The 20,310-nt window shown below is 42.4% G+C and overlaps 1 protein-coding gene across 1 annotated transcript in view; it reads left to right on the forward strand.

The window, feature by feature from the left end:
• Positions 1 to 20,310, forward strand: part of ARHGEF3 (Rho guanine nucleotide exchange factor 3) — a 306,305-nt gene that overhangs the window by 84,552 nt on the left and 201,443 nt on the right. Inside the window, exon 3 of the mRNA XM_072720688.1 lies at positions 13,038 to 13,104. Coding sequence (XP_072576789.1) covers positions 13,038 to 13,104 — 67 coding nt within the window. The remainder of the gene's footprint in view (positions 1 to 13,037; positions 13,105 to 20,310) is intronic.

Here is a 20,310-nt window from a genome sequence, read left to right on the forward strand (position 1 = left end):
GTTCTCCCTACACAGCATTGAGAACAGCCTTTTGAAACATAGATCCTGTCTCTTTTCTGCTCAAAATCTTTCTGTGGCTTCCCATCTCACTCAGACTAAAATTCAAAACCTCGCAGTAGTCTAAGACCCTTGCCATCTGGTTTCTCCTCCTCAAACTTCCCCAAGCCTCAGTTTCCAACTTGAAAATGGATGGATGTGGTGAGACAGACATCATAGGGTTGTTTGAGGATTAAGTACAATAATTCCTGTACTGTGCTTTGTGTACACTGAGAGCTTAATAAACATTAATAAACATTAGCTCCAAATATTTGCTGAGTGTCTACTATGTGCCAGGCATCACTGTAGGCAGAAGGGATGCTGCAGAGTAAAATGCAGTTCTGTTCTCTCAGAGCTTACATTAGGAGGTGATCAATTCTATGGAGAAAAACAGAGCAGAGTAGGGGAGGGGGCAGATAGTAGGAGTAGCGGCTCTTTGTGTGGTCTGGACTCACTGGTTTGTGATTTGGATTTGGTTTCAAGTTGGAAACTGAGACTCAGGGAAGTTCTCTAAGTTGCCCAAGATCACCTGATAGAGTTGGGCCTGAACTGGGTCTTGGGGACTGCAGCATCCATGCTCTGACCACCTTGTGTGTTGCTATCCTGTTTGGTGGGTGTAGTTTGTGCAGAAAGGTTTACAGTGGCTGCCCAACACATAGAAATGTGAATAAGCAATCTCTGGCCCACCCCGGACTTGAAATACACAAATGGACAGGATCACTGGTGTATTTGTCAAGATGGGATGGTGTCTCTGAGTGTTTTAATTTCCTGGGGGCAGTTATGGCATTTTGTAAGCACTTTCTCCTGGATAAGGAGACAGCATGGTAACTGTAATGGGATTAATAAAGTGAAAATCATATGTGATCCCAAAGGCATTTAAGTGCATTTGGTGCCATGTTGGAGTCTGACTGGCCCCAATGCCAGGGTCCCTTCCCTCTAGTGCTGTTCATTTGAACAATTCTCAGCTGAGGAACTGTCCTGAATTTGAGGAACTTTTGTTCAGAAAGTACCTATCTAGAACCCAGTGAAGCCTGAGTGAGACCTGGATAAAGAGAGAAGGCTGAGATGGGTGCAGATCCACAGCCCATACCAGGCTTGCCTCAGGGTCCGTGCATGGCCAGTGCTCAGAGGGCCCAGGAGACGGCCTCAGCTGCAGAACATGGTCTTCCTCTCCCAAGTGCATGTGGTTGTATTCATGCTCTGTCAGTGTGTATGGAAGGCTACTCTGTGCTGCTGCTGACCACAGACTTACTGAGGCCAAGCACCATGGGTTCGTTCTCCAGCTATTGATTAAGGTCTTATTAAGTGGAGGGAGTATGGAGGGAGCAGCGAGCCCAAATCACACAATCCCTGGCCTTCCAGAGCTCATCTCCCAGAAGTGGGCTAACTTTTAAAGTGCACATTCTGTGTGCCAAGTTCTAAGAGCTTTACGTATAATAACCCACTTAGTTCTCACAACAACTGTATAAGGGAATCTTGTTATTACCTCCATTTTACAGATAGGGGAAGTAGGGAACAGAGTGGATAGGTCTCTGGACCTAGTGGGTAGGGGTAGGTCCCATGTCACACCCCTAGTAAATGGCAGAGCTGGCTCCAAGCATCTGTACTTTTTTCTCCTCCTCCTCCTCTTCCCCTTCCTCCTCCGCCAGTGCAAGGCTTGAACTCATGACCCTGAGATCAAGACCTGAGTTGAGATCAAGAGTCAGACATTTAACGGACTGAGCCACCCAGGTGCCCTCAAGCATCTGCACTTTTAACTGCTGCACCAAACTGCTGTTTCATGGCACCATTTGCAAAACATTAAAATTTACCATTAAGAGTTTTTTTTTTCTGGAAGACTGAACTCATGAAAAGTTGTTCTGAAGATAAAAGCTTTGCAGGAAGCTCAAGGGTGAAAGAGAAATGCAGCAGAATGCCTCATGAGGTGGGAACAAAGGATGGAATGGGTATTGCTGCAGAATCTCTGAACACAGAGAGCCGGGGCCAGGAGTGGAGAACGGGAGGAAGTGGATAAAGCCAGAGTGTGGGAATTTTTATCATTGTTGAAGGATTCACATAAATATGTGTCTCTGAAACAGGGACTTGTAGGGCAGATTTCTCACAAGTGCTGATAAACTTAACATCTAAGCCATTTTTGTCAGTTCCCAAGCTGCACAGAATGCTTACTCTCCCTGGCTTTTATTTACATAATTCCTGCTTCTGGTATAGTTAATGATATTTTATTTTGCATGATTATTTCATGAGGATTTTTCATTAGATATATATTTTTTATTTTGCCTGAAAACGATCTTTATTTTACCCTATTTTTTAAACTAAAAAAATTTTAAAGCAGTGAAACATATGGCTCTCCCCCCTTTATAAAGGTTTTAATTTAAATTCCAGCTAGCTAACATACAATGTAATACTAGTAGTTTCAGGTGAGCAATATAAGGATTCAGCACGTCCATATGTCACCTAGTGCTTATCAGGACAAGTGCATTCCTTAATCCTCATCATCTATTTCACCTGCCTCCCCCCACCCCGACCCCCAACCCATTAGTAACCATCAGTTTGTTCTCTATAGTTAAGAGTCTGTTTCCTGGTTTGCCTCTCTCTCTTTCTTCTCCCTTTGTTCATTTGTTTTTTAAATTCTACATATGAATGAAATCATATGGTATTTGTCTTTCTCTGACTGACTTACTTCATTTAGCATGATGCTCTCTAACTCCATGCATGTCATTACAAATGGCAGGAATCATTCTTTTTTTATGGCTGAGTAATATTCCATTCTGTATATATACACCACATCTTCTTTATCCATTCATCAGCCAATGGGCCCTTGGGCTGTTTCCATAATTTGGCATTGTAGATAATTCTGCTATAAACATGAGAGTGCATGTATCCTTTTGAAATAGTATTTTTAAAAAGATTTTATTTATTTATTCATTCATGAGAGATACACAGAGAGAGAGGCAGAGACACAGGCAGAGGGAGAAGCAGGCTCCATGGAGGGAGCCCAATGTGGGACTTGATCCTGGGTCCCCAGGATCACACCCTGGGCTGAAGGTGGCGCTAAACCGCTGAGCCACCCAGGCTGCCCAGTATTTTTTATATTCTTTGGGTAGAGACATGAAAAAATGCTCAACATCACTGATCATCAGGGAAACGCAAATCAATTCTATAATGAGATACCACTTCACTCCTATCAGAATGGCTAAAATCAACAACACAAGAAACAACAGGTATTGGCAAGGATGTAAAGAAAGGCGAACCCTCTTGCACTGTTAGTGGGAATGTAAACTGGTACAGTCCCTGTGGAAAACAGCATGGAGGTTCCTCAATAAGTAAAAAATAAAACTACCCTACAATCCAGCAATTGCACTATTAGGTATTTACCCAAAGAATACCCTCCCTATTAAAAAATTGTGGTAAAATACACATATTTACCATTTTAACCATTTTAAATATATAGTAATTTGATGGCATTTAGTGCATATACAGTGTTGTGTATCCATCACCACTAATTCCACAATGTTGTCATCACTGCAAAAGGAAATTGTGTACCCATTAAACAGTCATTTCCCACTCACTCTCTTTCCATCCGCCCCTGACCACTACTAGTCTGCTTTCTCTCCTTATGGATTTGCCTCCTCTGGGTATTTCATATAAATAGGATCATACAAGATGTGGCATTTTGTGTCTGGCTTCTTTCACTTTGCATAATGTTTTCAAGGTGCTCCATGTCATAGCATGTGCCAGTATTTCATTCTTTTGAATGACGTCCATTGTAGGCATATGCCACCTTTTGTTTATCCATTTTCATTCATCAGTTGATGGAATTTAATATATACCTTTTAATATGGTTACTAGAGCACCAGGTAGTGCCAGACACTTTGCTACATGCTCGCTCCTGAGTCTATAAAGAGCCCTTACATATCCATAACAAAAAAAAAAAAGAGAACATCCCTTTATATTAATGAATAAGTGACCTCAACAAAAGGCAAACTACAAATATAATCATTTTATGAGCTAAAAAAATCATTTAAATCTGTTCTTTTTAGTTCATTCTGGAATTAGTTTGATTAGTTCATTCTGGAATACATCTGGTATCTGTATTATTTAGGACCAGATCATAGACATCCCAGTGTTTGGGATAATCCCCATTTGGGAAAAATTTTATTTGTTGCTCTATTCAAGTAAAGTTGTGACCTGAAAATAATTTCCTATATTTTTTTCCAGAGACCACATCTTAGAGCCTTTGTAAATATTTTTTTCTTCTGATTTTTTCTGAATTTAGATGGATACTAAAATCATTTTAGAGAATGTCTCACTTTTCAAGAGGATCTCAATTTAGAGATTTTGGTGGTTGGTCACTAACATACAGCCATGAGATGTAGAGCCATGAATTTTCAAAATCTGAGGCTCTTTGAAACTAATGAGTTGTTTTTCTACAACTGTGCTGTCCAGTATGATAGACACATGCCATGTACTGCTACTGAGCACTTGAAATTGACACAAGAGTATAATACTTATTGGATTTTAAAATTTTATTTATTTATTTATGAGAGCACAAGTAGGGTGGGAGAGGCAGGTGGAGAGGGAGAGAAAGAATCTTAAGAAGGCTTCACCCCCAGTGTGGAGCCTAATGTGGGGCTTCATCTCATGACCCCTAGATCATGACCTGAGCTGAAATTAAGTTGGATGCTTAACCGACTGAGCCACCTAGGCACCCCAGTAACATACTCATTGGCTTTTGAAGATATGAAAAAATGTGAAATATCTCTAATATTTTTTTCTACTCCACATTGAACTGATAATAGTATCTGGATATATTGGGTTAAATAAACTATATTATTATAAAATAAACTTACCTGTTTCTGTTTACCATTTTAATGTGACTAATAGAAAATTTAAAATTACGTATGTGGCTTGCACGATATTTCTATTAGACAGTGCTGTTCTAAAAAAACAACTGGCAGAGGGATGGAAAAATGGGAAAAAGAAGTCTAAATGTACACTTCCAACTTCTGTGCCTTTAGAATCTTAAAAGTGCCCCATGAGAGAAGCTGCAGTGGATCTGGATGCCTACATTAGCCTCCCTGCTGGTCTCTGCCTTCATTCTGGACCCCTCTGCTATCTTCTCTTCCCTCCAGCCAGAGGGATTTTTCTAAAGGCGAATCTCATGTCGTTTCCTACTGTATAGCCTTAGTGGAGCCTCCTCAGCCCACGGCCGACCTCCCAATCCTAGCCTTTAAGGCTCTGCCCTGTCCAGTTCTGGCTGCCTCTTCAGCCTCACCTTAATCCTCTCGGCCTCCTTCCCCACCTGTCAAGGTCTTTCAGTAAAAATTATTATGATTTTCATTACATAATACATTTCCATAGTAAAGATTTAAAAATACATAATGTAGGGATGCCTGGATGGCTCAGTGGTTGAGCGATCCCAGAGTCTCGGGATCGAGTCCCGCATCAGGCTCCCCGCATGGAGCCTGCTTCTGCCTCTGCCTGTGTCTCTGCCTCTGTGTGTGTGTGTGTGTGTGTGTGTGTGTCTCATGAATAAATAAATAAAATCTTCTAAAAAACTACATAATGTAAAAGATGATGTCCACATCTATGCTTCCCGCCCCCTACCCTGGCTACACACATAATCACCATCAACAGTTGGGCATGTGCCCTTCCAGGGCCCTCAGGAGGTGTACACATAGCTGATTCTATACGTGTGTGTGTAAACACAAATGAGTTTATGTGTTGTCCTGTTGCTTATCCTACATTATGTATTTTATAGTCTTTGCTGGTGAAGGCATTATCTTTAATGGATGCCTTTGTGTTTTATATAGCTTTGCCATAATTAATTCATTTATTATTATTATTAATTATAAACTATTTCACCCATATAGCAAAATATAGGCTATTGTAACTTTCATCTCTGTACCCGCCATTTAATAGACATCATTTTGCCCTGTTGGCTTTAGAATTTTTATGTGAGGAGTGCATGAGTGGCTCAGTTGGTTAAGCCTCTGCCTTTGGCTTAGGGTTTAGGTCATTGATGGAGCCCTGCATCCGGCTCCCTGCTCAGAGGGGAGTCTGCTTGTCCCTCTGCCCCTCTCTACCCTCTGCCCTCCCACCCCCGCTCATGTTCTCTCTCTCTCTCAAATAAATAAAATCTCTCTAAAAAAAAAAAAAAGAACTTTTATGTGAATAAATGGAACATTACAGGTAGAGATGAAGGCTCAATGGGTCCCAGTCCAGTCTCTTTTCCCTCTCAGTCCCCAAAGGGAGCCAGTCTTATGCAGTTGATAAACCCTTTTCATCTGTAGTCTTACTATGTGTATGTGTGGCAATAAACAATAGAGTGTTACTTTGTGAGATTCTAAATAGTATTATATATCATGCATATCTTGGATTTTCTTTCTCTCTTTCTTTCTTTTTTTTTTTAGTTTTTCATTAATATATCATCCTACATGGTCTTTTTTTTTAGTTTTTATTTATTTATGATAGTCACACAGAGAAAGAGAGGCAGAGACATAGGCAGAGGGAGAAGCAGGCTCCATGCACTGGGAGCCCAATGTGGGATTCGATCCCGGGTCTCCAGGATCGCGCCCTGGGCCAAAGGCAGGCGCTAAACCGCTGTGCCACCCGGGGATCCCCCTACATGGTCTTACATTGCAAGGAATGAATATAGTTTTATTTAAGAATCCTTTATTGACGACATTTAGGTTGTCATACTTAGCTTCCAGTTTTTCAAATGTGCCATCTCTCTTTTACATCTTAACTCTTGACTTTTAATTTTAGTAGTTTTGCCAGTTTTGCCTATTTTGGTAATCTTTGCAAAGATCAACTTTTTATCTCCTGCATTTTTAGCTTGCTTTCCTATGGCCTGGCCCATTGCTCCCTGTCTTATCACCTGGCTGAGTCCTCATCTCTGTCAGGTCATAGGGAGGGCTCATTTCCTCTGGGAGGACCTCCTGGCTCCTCAAATGATTGAGCCCCTTTGTCACTCCTAATACAGCTCTTTTTTTTTTTTTTTAAAGACTTACTATGTTGTCTGTCTCTCTCATCCTTTTGTAAGCTTCATGAAAGCAGACACTGGATTTGTGTCGTTCACTAATGTCTAGTTCTGTGCCTGCCCCATAGAAGATGTTCTATAATACTGGAGATAAATTAATATGTGAGCCCCTGTAATTGGGTACAGAACCCTTCTCCAAAGGGTGATGGCTGTCTTTCAGGGTGCATTCTCAATGGGACTATTGCGGAAGATCCAACTAGTGCTGAGTGATTGTATCAGTTGACTATTTCTGAGGTTCTGTGATCCTTTCCCCACACAATTTATCAGTAAAAAAAGAGCTGGAGTTGCAACCATGGCATGAGTGAAATGAAACTGAGTGTGGTCTATGAACTATGGAAACATGTTAGTGGGTGGTGCCTTTGTGCTTTTGTTTAAGAGACAAGCCAAAATGATCAGCTTTCCATTGGCAAACTACCTCTTCACAGTGAGCTTCTCCACAAATGTGGGGTCTTCCCCAGGCTAACCACCTGCCAGTCCATCCTCAATTATGTACCACTATCAGACCTAAGAAGACATTTACCTGAAAGAGACTGTCACTGTCTTAACTGGTCCAAACAGAATAAAAATAATTGGCATAGGGGCGCTTGGGTGGTTTAGTTGGTTCAGTGTCTGCCTCTTGATTTCAGCTCAGATTGTGATCCGAGGGTCACGGGAGGGGGCCCCAAGTCAGGCTCCGTGTTCAGAGGGTTGTCTGCTTCCCCTCTCCCTCTGCCTTTTCTCCTGCTTGCATACTGTTTCTGCCTCTCTCAAAATGAATGAATAAATCTTTTTTAAAAAAACTGGCACACAAAAAAAAACTGGCACAAAAAAAAGCTGGCGCAAGTGGTACCATATTCTGCACTAATTTCTTTTATAAAATGTAGCTTTATGACTTTCCTAGGAATGCTACAATTGTCTTCATGGATATAGAGAAATAAAACAAAAGAAATAAAAGGAAAGTTGTTTTTTTAAAAAATATTTTTATTTATTTATTCATGAGAGACAGAGAGAGAGAGAGAGGCAGAGAAATAGGCAGAGAGAAAAGCAGGCTCCATGCAGGGAGCCCGATGTGGGACTTGATCCTGGGACTCCAGGATCACGCCCTGGGCTGAAGGGAGGCGCTCAACTGCTGAGCCACCCAGGTGTCCCAAAAGGAAAGTTTTGTTAGCATGATGTTCTGAGTTGAGAATTAAGACATTGAAATATTTAAAACATAAACAACATGCTGGCTAAGGTGGTACTCTTTGGGAAGGGAAATAGGGTGGGAGGCATGAAATTAGACAAGGAATGGAGGGGATCACTTTTCATGGTTCCATTGTGTTCGTATTTGTAGTAATGTTGTAGTCTAACAAATATGACAGGCTGAAGACTTTGTTTTTATTTTCCTTCTATTTTATCTAATGTATAAGAATTAATGTGAATTTCACTGCTGTTCACATGTGCCTTACCAATGGTAATGATAAGTAACATTCCTTTTTACTTGGTTAAAGAAGGAGTCTTCAAGATGCTCCTCTTTTTGATGAGTTGTCAGAAGGTCAGTAGTAGCCTACCACTATGTCACAATGCTCACATCATTCACCTCACTTCATCTGATCTCATAGGCATTTTATCATCTCACATCACCACAAGAAGGGCAATACAGTACAATAAGATATTTGAGAGAGAGAAGCCACATTCACATAACTTTTATTACTACATATAGTGTTATAATCCTATTTTTTAGAGAGGGGGAGGGGTAGTGGGAAAGTGAGAGAGAATCTTAAGTAGGCTCCATGCTGGGTATGGCTATCACGCGGCTCAATCCCACGACTCTGAGATCATGACCTGAGCTGAAATCAAAAGTGGCTCACTCAACCAACTGAGCCACTGAGGTGCCCCTGTTATATAATTCTGTCCTATTAGGAGTTATTGTTGTCATCGCCCTTATGCCTCATTCATAAATTAAACTTAATTATAAGTAGTATGTGTAGGAGAAAACATAGCATGTACGGGGTATGGTCATTTCCATTGATTCAGGCATCCACTGGGAGTCTTGAAACGTACCCTTTTTAAAAATAAGCTGTACACCTGATGTGGGGCAGGAACTCACAACCACAAGATCAAGAATCACATGCCCCACGAACTCAGCCAGCCACGTGCCCCTGATACCTACCCTTCATGCATAAGGGAAGACTACTGTAGTAGCTAACTTGAGCATCTAGCAAGTACCAGATTCTCTGCCATTTTATATAGCACTTAAATGCTTCGATTTTGTGAAGAGAGATCATTACCCCCATTTTATAGATGAGAAAATGGAGACTCAGATGGAGTAGAGAATAGGTAGCCTGGTTGAAGTCCCCCAGCAAGAAAGGGAGGGAGCCACTCTTGGAGCTAGCGTCACATAGTGCATGGGCAGCAGAAGCTTCTGAAACCCATACTCTCAGGAGCTGCTCTGGAAATGGTCACTAATCCTCTTCCCAAGGTGGTGGGAAAAGGTTTGTATTTGTTTTCCTGTGGTGGGAAATACATTTGATTGCTAATCCTGAGCCCTATTGCTACTGAGCTTATCCTGTTTGAGTCCAGCCACACAGACACACACACACCTGAATTTGAGATCATTCCCTAAATGCATCTTGAATCCTGACTTTTTGCTTCTCCCATGGGCATTTCTCTGCCTACCATAAGCTCCCTGGAGGGGGGAATGTTTATAACTTCTCTTCCCAACCTTTCCGACAGTTATAACCTCCTTCCAGGCAAGAAGCTCTCCCTCCTGCCTCAGTGGCTTCTCTCCTGCCACATGCCCACCCCGGCTTCCCATCGGTTCCTCTGCAGAGATGGATGGTTACTAGTCAGCGTTGTCCTCCTGACATCTGCAGGACAGGCTGTGCTTCTTAACCACATGTGTGTGCATGGCTGGCATGGATATGAGCAGGGGAAGGGAGAGGGGGAGAAGGAGGAGGAGCAGGGGGAGACAGGCAGATTCCCCACTGAGCAGGGAGCCCAACACAGGCCAGATCCCAGGAACCTGAGATTATGACCTGAGCTGAAATCAAGTCAGACACTTCAGTGACTGAGCCACCCAGGTGCTCCCCCTAAAGCTGTCCTTTAAAGCCATCTGGGTGCTAATGTTTGGCTGCGGGGAAGGAGGATGGATACTCTTAGGATGCCAGATTAGATTGTTGAAGGGATTCCAGCTAATGTGAATGATCTGGAAGCCTGGCTGGTGATGGAATACAAGGGTTGGGGGAAGCCTACAGTTAGAGACAGTCCTTCTCTTAGTATGTTTCCTGGCAGTTTCCCCAGCCAAAAATGGTGTATTCAAATTTCCTGAGACTTCCTAGGATGGACAGATTTGCTCTGATCCTGTTTCTTTGCCTATGAGGCGTTTTGAGTAAGGCCCTGCTAAACTGGTGCCCTCCCACAAGGAACCCCCCGGCCACATTCTTCCCAAAGCATGCTGTGCCCTGTTTGATGGGGCTTCTCTCTATATGAGAGGGGCTACATCCTTTGAATCTGGAGGCAGGCACATCTGGTTATGAATCTCAACTTGGCTGCTTACCAGCTATTTGACTTTCGGCATATGGCTTAACCTCTCTGAGTCCTAGTTTATCTCATCTGTAAAATGGGGTAATGATAATATCGCCCATTATACCATAATTTATATGAAAGTATGTTATGATACAATGCTGTATTATTTATTTAAAAGTATATAATGCCTAGGCACTTGGCTGGTTCAGTTGGTAGAGCGTGTAGACTCTTGATCTTGAGGGCAAGCCCCACATTGGGTGTAGAACTTACTTTATTTTATTTTATTTTTTTTAAAAAGAACTTACTTTAAATAAATAAAAGTATTTTAAATATATATATATATCCATTATAATGTATCACGTATTATACATTTGTACATAAATACTTATATATATAAAACATTCTATAGCACCATCATAACACTCCCTGTATATCATGTACTAATAATATACTGTAACATAATAACCTATTATATTGTGAGACTTACATTATTAGGGCACAGTGCCTGGCACATCATGTAATTTAATCACTGTTAATTGTTGTGATCATAATTTTCTGTGGACATGTAAAACAGGGGTCCATTTATTCACAATGTTCTGCTTGTTATATGTTGTTGCTTTGGAATCAGTGAAGCTCATCAAATAGTTAGGAAAGTAAAGCCCAATTATAACCTGGGAGAGGAGGAAACAGTATCCAGGGAGATGTTTTGTTAAATTCTAAGTTTTTTTTTTTTAATCCCAAGGGAGAAATGCTTTTTTAGAAGAACTTAGACCAACATGTTACTTAATAGAGAAGTGTATTAAATCTAAATAACCACCCACATGTTCTGTTTGCCTTGAGATGTTATTAGCCTGGGTTTTTATTGATGTATGTGTGGGTGAGGAGGAGAGTGAGGCAAGTGGGGCTGGATAGAAGACACAGCAAGTGGGAGTTCCCATCGTTTTGGGTGAGTTGTCTCAGCTTTTCTATGTCAGATCTGGGCCTCTGGTCGAAGGCTATTTTTGGAGCCAGAATTTGGGAGGAGGGAACGGAGCTCATGCTGACTTCTTTGAGAACTTAGCAGTGATAGACCTGGATTTGGAACGCTCATCTTGTCTTGACTGCGTACTTGATGTTGTTTCTCCTGTTTTGCAATATAGGCAGTGTGAAAGCCCAAGAGATGAAGCCTCATGGTTAGGGTCACACAGCTAGTGACACACTGTGGGATCTGAGGTCAGACAACTGAGACCAGAATCCTGATTTCACTTGTGTGCTGATAGTTGGCACTTAATATCCTTAGGCCTCGGTTTTCTTATCTATTAAATGGGTACAGTGACAAACCCTAGCTCTCAGTGTGAGAGTCGATGAGATTAATCCCGTGAAGTCTTAGCATGTGCAGTTTTAAGTACACAATACCTGTTAGTAACTGCTGTTGTTATTATTATTATCACCTTGCATTTGGCTTATTTATCTTTCATGTGGTAGAGCCAATGAAGATTTTTACTCAAGCTTCACATATGGCAGAGCCTGTGCAGTGGTCACTCCTGCCTTGTGTCCCTACTGATCATGGCAGGGAAGTAAAAATACAGGTGTGGCTATCATGGGAAAAACTGACAACGCCTTTTTGGTACATCAGTGACTAAAACTTCAGAGAAAGTCCAAGATGGACCTTTCTCAGGGATGCTTTGCAGTGAGGTGGTACTTTGAGCAAACATGAAAGTTGAATTTCCATATTGACAGACACAACATTTTTAGGAAGGGTAATTTATTGTCCCGTAAAAGCATTGTAAAAGGTGTCCCTGTAGGTATGTTGGCAGCTATAACTTTGGATTTACTCCTTGGGACAGAAATAAGGTTTTGCTGGTGTGTCTGGAGCTCCCCAGCCACACTACTGGTTTTTTTCCTTCCCCATACTGTTTACCCACATCCTGCACCCACCCCTAGAGCTTGCCTCTGTCATAGGTAAGGATACTGAATCATATGGAGGGGTTAATAGATGAGAAAATCAGTTCCAACTGGTTAGGCAGTGGCTACATGTTAGAAATATGGATTCTCCTTTAAATGTTTGCAGCTCAGGTGTGGCTTGCACCAGGTAGGGTTCCAGGCTCGCCCAGAGCTGTAAATACCACCTGATGGCATACATTTGGGAATTGTTTGTGTGTGAGAAATAAAGATCAAGATCGGGAGCTTGGTCTGATTTCTTTTTATTGCAACCCAGGTTGAATTTTCTATTCAATTTGAATTTTTAGGGCTGGGGGCTTGACTATTTCCAAGGGACTCTGGAGCTTTGGTCCTGAGGTGCTGGAAAGGAGTTTGGAGTACATTTGGCTGCTAAGGGTTGCGGAGCTGTAGGAAAGCCCAGTGCCTCATCAGCCAGAACCGTTTCTCGAAGCATCTCTCTTTCTGGTAAAACTGTATCTGAAATAGGTGATTTCCTCTGAGTGTCGAACCCATGAGTAACGAACATGTTGTCTTGTCTTTTCTCCTCTTCTAGGCCTAGGCGGCAGCGGCAAAACAACTTCCCCATGTTCCCTTCCCCCAAAGCCTGGAATTTCAGAGGGGTAAGTGTTTTCCTGGGAGCAGTCCCTGCTCTTCTACACCCTATTCTGGCCTCTCCAGAAACGGTGCTACCAGGAGTTGGCTTTATTAATCAGTCTCTGCCAAAAGAGCTGTGTTTTAGCACTTGGAGAAATCATGTTTGTATCAGCGGTTGTGGCTTAATTACAAAATGTGTCTCAATAAGCACCCACTGGTGTTTGCCCTGTAGGTCTTGGGCTACTGGAAGCATCTGGTAAAGAAGCCACATCAGGGTCGGTGGGGTGGGGTGCATTGTGCCTGTTTTCCTGGGAACCTGGAGGGACCCAGTGCACAATGAAAAAAGGAAAATCTGAAATGGACAATCTGTTAAAATGTAGATTTACAACTTCATGGGCAGCTTGGTTTTCCAGAAGGAGAAGTCTGCAAGCTCCAAACAGATTTTTAGGGGGAGTCAGAAAAATCTCCCAATCATAAAACCAAAAGCTGTAGACCTTTAAAATTGTATAGTCAGCTCTAACCATCTCTTGATGCAAAGTTCTCTTCCTTAACATAATAATGTTAATAATAATAATGATAATAAAGTGTATGGAAGCCCTACCATTTGCTAAAATGCATTCTAGCTCTGACCTTAGGAAGAAGACACTTGCATGTGTAAAGAATACTCAGAGCTTGTTTCACCGCCCCCTGCCAGCCTTTGTGTGAGCTATTCCTTCTGCCTAGAACACAGCTCCCACTGTCTAGCACTGCACTCCTACACACACTGTAGCTGGCCCACCCACTTTATCCCTTGCGTCTAAGCCTTGACATCACCTCCTGTGGGGAGCTATCTAAGCTGAGGCATCTCCTATGGACCCCTGCACTTTCTTCTTATTGATAGGATAAGATCATTATTAGTGCCTGCTGAAAGGTGATATTAGAAGCTCCACGCATCAGGTGTGTAGAGATCTTGTTACTCTCTCTTGTCCACTGCTGTGTCTCTGGGCGTAGCACATACATGCTTCATTACTTTGTTGAATGAATAAACATCTCTCACATCCATCAAACACAAAGTCCACCTCAGATTGTGTTTCAAGTTCACATCTTTGGTCTTCTCAGCTCTGTTTTTACTAGTTGAAATCACCTTTAATATCCTACCTAGATTCTTAGTTGTTTTCTCCAAGTGTGTTATTAAAAATAAATATGGATCATGGCTCTATTTTAACTAAGTTTACAGTATGGTTTTCACTGAGTACAAAGAGAAAGGTGTTGGTCTCCTAAGTAGACTTACTGAATGTAAGTCATCTCCTAAGTTATTTATGGTTTTGTGGATAAGATCCCCATTCCGCCAGGCGTGTTCAGTTGGATGATCATAAGCATTAGGTGGGAAAAGCCTTGTGTGGTCAAATAAACTTGGGACCCACTGAGAGCACCTCATTAAATATGTTCACCATGGCGAGACTTCTCAGAGCCTTTGATGTGTTGCAGTGCTTGGAGACTGCATTAGGGAGAGTGAATGGAGTCGATGGCATTTCCCAAAGTCATTGCCCATAAATCGTTGTTGACAATATAGTTTGTACACACTTTGGAATGGCTGACATTTATTGTCAGTTTTCAACTGTAGAGAAATTATACCTTCTATGAGCAAGTTGGTCTTTTTTGAAAACATGTATTTTCTGCCTCTGGCCTCCCTTCAGGATACTCTACCCTTCCCTCTGATTCAGCAGTGGTCACTAGCCAACTACTGAGGTACATTTAGGGTGATCAACCACTCAAGTCTGTCAGTGATTGTTCTGGTTTTAGCACTAGAAGTTTCCAGGCAAACTGGGGCAATTGATTACCTATGGCCATACAACCTCTTTAGCTGTTTTCTCTTGAAAAATGTTTTGTGAATTCTTTTTTTTTTTTTTAAAGATTTTATTTATTCATGAGACACACAGAGAGAGAGGTAGAGACACAGGCAGAGGGAGAAACAGGCTCCATGTAGGGAGCCCGATGTGGGACTCGATCCTAGAACTCCAGGATCACGCCCTGAGCCAAAGGCAGACACCCAACCGATGAGCCACCCAGGCATCCCTGTTTTGTGAATTTTTTAGCACAACTCTGTTTTATAGAAATTGCTGCTCAAAGGAACCTGTTAGATATACACTTGGTTTGGGGCACCTGGGTGGCTCAGTTGGTGAGCCTTCTCCCACTCCTTCCTGTTTGTGCTCTCTGACAGTCTCTGTCTCTCTGAAATAAATAAATAAAATCTTAAAAAAAAAAAAAAAGCTATACACTTGGTTTAAGTGACCGTTCATCCCTGCATGGTAACATTTGAAATTAGGGAATCACCATGGAAGAACCAGCTCAGAAGATTTTTCCAAATAGTTAAAATTGCTGGAGTAGGGTCTGCTAGGTGGTTAGATCAACTACGGTATTTATTTTGGCCCCCTGTCCTTGCTTTGATTTCTCCTGGCTCAGGGGCTTATTGATAAAATGAGACAAACTGACATCAAGATAGACCAGGGAGAGATGATCTGAGACCTGATCAATTGCCAGATTGGCCAAATTGATCTCTCTTCCTATTGGAGCATCATCTTCCATGACATAGAGAGTTAAGTAAGAGGGAACCCTACTGAGTGGAAACATCCTCAGTCCCAGCCAGGCCATGCTTTGTAACCATCACTATGGTAATTGGAACTAAAGAACAAGAAGGACCCAGAATGTCAGGGTGAAGACAGTTGAGGCATTATCTAGCTAATACATTTTCCCTAGTGAATTGTGACTCCCAGGCCTGTTAGATTGAGCCTAGGGCAGGGCGCGTTTTCTATGAATGCTTTATTTTCTTCTTTATTGAGATGGGAATGTTTTAGAATCTGTGCACTAGTAAATTTCCTATATTTAAATATGTGGCAGAGGAAACCATTATAAACATTTGTCATTCCATTCCTCTTTGTTTTGTAAAGAATAAAGATCCTGTGTCAGTTCACTTATATTCTGGGCACAGGTGGATTTTGGGGATGGGGTGGGGAGAAGTGGTGGGGAAAGATGGATGATGGATGATAAAAGGCAAGAGGACAAGAAACCATATCACTCTAGATGACAAACCAAGAGGGAGACACGTGAGGACTCAGGAGGGAGCTTGGAGCAAAGGGAAGAAAGACAGTGGTTGGTGTCTTCATAGTCTGGAAAAAGAGATGTTTCAAAATAATTTTAAGGAACATCTTTCTCAGTGAGTTGTATTGTAATCCTCTCCTTGTCTTCCCTGGACACACTCACTGCAGATCTGCATTATTCCTCAAGGCATTTGGAGTAGGGTTTGTAGGTTTTTTTTTTTTTTTTTTTTTTTTTTAGGGGGCTGAAGCTTTTGGCTGTAGAGAGGTTCAGGAATTGCTGGTGACCCTTAGATGACACTCTTTCTACCTACCCAGTGATTTAGCCCTTTTAGGAGTTGTCCTTATTAAGTGTAGTTTGGGTCTCTGGATTCCCACCTTTGTCTAAGCAGATGGAGGCCCTTGGTGTTACTAACCCTCCTGACATTCCCACCTTCCTGAACAAAGGGTGATGTTGTGCCCATCTTTCACCAGACTCATGGGTGCTGCACTTACACACATGGAGAGGAGCCAAGAGGGAGTTTTGGTTGAGGCAGTTATGGTGGGCGCATTATCAGTAAAACCAGAATAGAATGACAGGAATGAGAAGGTGGGACCCTGAGGTGCTGTTACTAAGTGCTTCCGTCAGGTGTTCACTGCGCATCTGGTCGCCATCTGGTTGGGGCAGTGCTGAGCTCAGAATTTCCACCCTTCCCTTGTGCAAATATTTGCTACAGTTCCTCCTGTTAGCTCACACACACACACACACACACACACACACTCAGGGAGGAAACTTACCCTTGTGGAAGTGTGGAAATCTCAGGACCACAACTACCATTGCTATTAGTTAATTAGGAAACACTTAGCAAGACTTACTACTCCATACAAGCATTGTTTGGGTGTGAGAACTGAGGTTTCAATTAAGTATCAACCAGATTTCATGGCTGTGCTTGGCTTGTCTCTTTCTCCAGTGCCTGGGCTTTATTCTTGCCTAGGCCATTTGGGAAGAAATTTCTAGACTCTGAAGCTTTAGAAGAAACTTTGGACATTGTGGCCCTTACCTTTTAATTTTCAGATGTGGGAAACGAGGCCTAATGTATTATTAGTCAGGACTCTTTTGATTGGAAGTGATAGAAACTCAAAACTAGCTCACATGGAAAGAGAGATTGATTGGCTCATATAGCTGGGGGAAACTGAGGTGGGTAGGCTTCAGGTACAACAGATACTCCTTCTCAGCTTTGTCATTGTTGGGGTATTGTTCTTATCTTGCATACCACATGTGAACCATTTTGGAGGGAGAGGATGACCACAAATAGCTGCTTGTTTCCAGAGGAAAGAGAGAAACTTTTGATCCCAGGTTCCACATGTGAAATCCCAGTGTAGGACTCTGATTATCCTGGCTTGGGTCACATAGCTATGCCTTGGCCAATCACTGCAGTCAAGAAGATTGGACAGGCCTTGGCCACATGTTCCCTCTGAGGGAGCTAGATAAGGCAGCTCCACTAGAGCCACTTGAGGTAGGGAAGGGTCATCTGCTCTAAGGAGGAGTTTGGTACTGTTACCAAAAGGGAGTCTGGCTCCTACACAGACAAGTATTAATGGGGACTGCTCCTAGGGTCACTCAAAGTAAAGAGATCAGAATTAAAACCTGGCTTTCTGACAGCGGGTTGTGCACCTGTTCCACATTACCTTGACGCATCCCAGGTCCTCCTGTGTTTGGAAGGAAATGTACAAACCTCAGCGTAGTTGAACATTTCTTGAAGGTCAGACTGAAATTTCTAAAATTCACTATTCAGTAGAGTGATAATCTCTCAAGATACTCAAAACATACACAGCCAGGCCAGTGTTCATTGCGATCTCACTGTGTCCACCCTGCAACAAAGGTGCCATAGTCTTCTCTTTCTTGCAGCCTCACTTTGTACATTTACCTCCACTTACTGAACGTCAGCTCCAGGCAAGGCCATGGCAGTCCTGCATAGTAGATGTATTTATGTACATTTCAAGGATGAGGAAACTGAGCCCCACATGTGCTAGCTTGCCTAAAATCACAGCTATAGTAGGTGACAGAGCCGGGATTTGAACCTGGGACTGTCCGTCCCCAGGCCATTAGAGTATATTGCCTCTTTAAAACAAAGCTGATCACAGGAACTCCTGGGTAGCTCAATGGTTGAGCATCTGCCTTTGGCTCAGGTCATGATCCCTGGGTCTGGGGATTGAGTCCCACATCAGGCTTACCACAGGGAGCCTGCTTCTCCCTCTGCCTATTTCTCTGTGTCTCTCATAAATAAATAAATAAAATCTTAAAGACAAAAACAACCAAACCTGAAGACATACTTTTCTTTAAAGGAAATTAGACATCAAGATCTTTCTTAAAATGATAGGAACAAGCGAGTAATCTATGGTAAACTTTTCATCACCCAGAATCCCTTTTAGTTCCCTTCTACTCCTTTGGACTTCATTTTTTTTTTAAGGTTTGATCTTATCTACTATATTTATTAAAAAAATAATTTGTTACCCTATTTTGTATTTGTAATGATGAATACAATTTTAACAGCTCCATTAATCCCAGGTAACTAGCCCCTAGCATTCATTTAGGTTATACCAGGCATTGTGTTGAGTACTTTATGCATATATTACTTCCCAAAACAATCCCAACAGATAGGTGTTATTTGAGCCTCATCCTCATTTCATAGATGAGGAAGTAGAGTATGGTAGTTTTCTATCACTGCATAACAAATTACTACAAATTAAGCAGCCTGAAACACGAGCCATTCATTAGGTCACAGTTCTGTAGGTCAGAAGCCTGGGTATGGTGTGCCAGGTTCTCTGCTCAGATCTCACAAGACTAAAATCAAGGTGTTGGCGGGGGTGGGGGGGTCTTCTCTGAGGCACAGAGTCCTCTTCCAAGCTTATTCAGGTTATTGGGGGGAATCTAGTTTCTTGTGGTGGTAGGACTGAAGTACCCATTTCTTTGCAGATTGTCAACTGGGGGTGGCTCTTAACTTCTAGAGGCCCCTCTTGGGTCCTTGCCATGTGGCATCTTCCATCTTTAAAGCCAGCAATAGAGAACCTGCCTCATACCAAGTATCTCTTATGTTTCATATCTCTCTGACTTGAGGAAGAGCCCAGTTCCTTTTAAGGTCTCAGCAGATTAGATCACCAGGCAGATCATCTTCCTTTTGATGATCTGAAAGCCAATGATTAGTAATCTAGTCATGGGGGTGATACTTCCTTACATTCTCAGACTCTGCCAGCACTCAGAGGAGGGGATTAGGGAACAATGTACACTAGAGGCTGGGGGTTTTGGGGTCCAGGCTAGAATCCTGCCTACTGAACAGAGGTTTAAAAATGGAGCATCTTGCTCAGGGTCACATGGCAAGTAAGTGGTGGAGCTGGCATTCTAACCTGAGCTCCTCTTATTCCAAAGCTCATGTTCCTTGCCAGCACCATTTGGGAAATTGTCTTCAGTATGAAATTACTAACCTCCTTATTATACAAAGGACTCTTGCAAATCAATAACACAAATTTGAAAACCTGATAGGAAAATAGTTGAAGGATGTGAATAAACAGCACAGGGATGCCTGGTGGCTCAGCAGTTAAGCATCTATCTGCCTTTGGCTCAGGGTGTGATCCCGGGGTCCCAGGATTGAATCCCACATCCCCTGCATGGAGCCTGCTTCTCCGTCTGCCTGTGTTTCTACCTCTCTCTTTTTGTGTCTCTCATGAATAAATAAATAAAATCTTAAAAAAAAAAAACAGCACAGAAGAGAAAATATGTATGACCAATAAACAAAGTCAGTATCAGGGTACGTCACTAAACGTGTTCTGGCAAAACATCTGGGGGCTGATCAAATCTGGGCTCATAGAAGAGGTAGGCACCTACCCAACTGGGCTGTAAGACATTTGCCCCCACCCTGTCTCTTCCTCCTCCTCTCTCCCCCTGCCCCTTGCCTCCTTCCTCCTCCCACCCCCTCTCCCCCCCACCCATAGTGATAGTCTAGGGGCTGCCTTGGTGCACTCACAGGATGGGGAGTTTTACTATTCGCTGCATCTAGGCAGCTCAAACTCTGAGTTTGGTGGATAGTTTTTGGCAGTCATAACAAAAGCATAAGTGATGAAAAGGCACATGCTTTGAGGGCGCGATGCCAACTGTAAACGTCAGACAAGATACTTTTCAAA

Source organism: Vulpes vulpes, chromosome 9, assembly GCF_048418805.1.
Source record: "Vulpes vulpes isolate BD-2025 chromosome 9, VulVul3, whole genome shotgun sequence".
NCBI lineage: Eukaryota > Metazoa > Chordata > Mammalia > Carnivora > Canidae > Vulpes > Vulpes vulpes.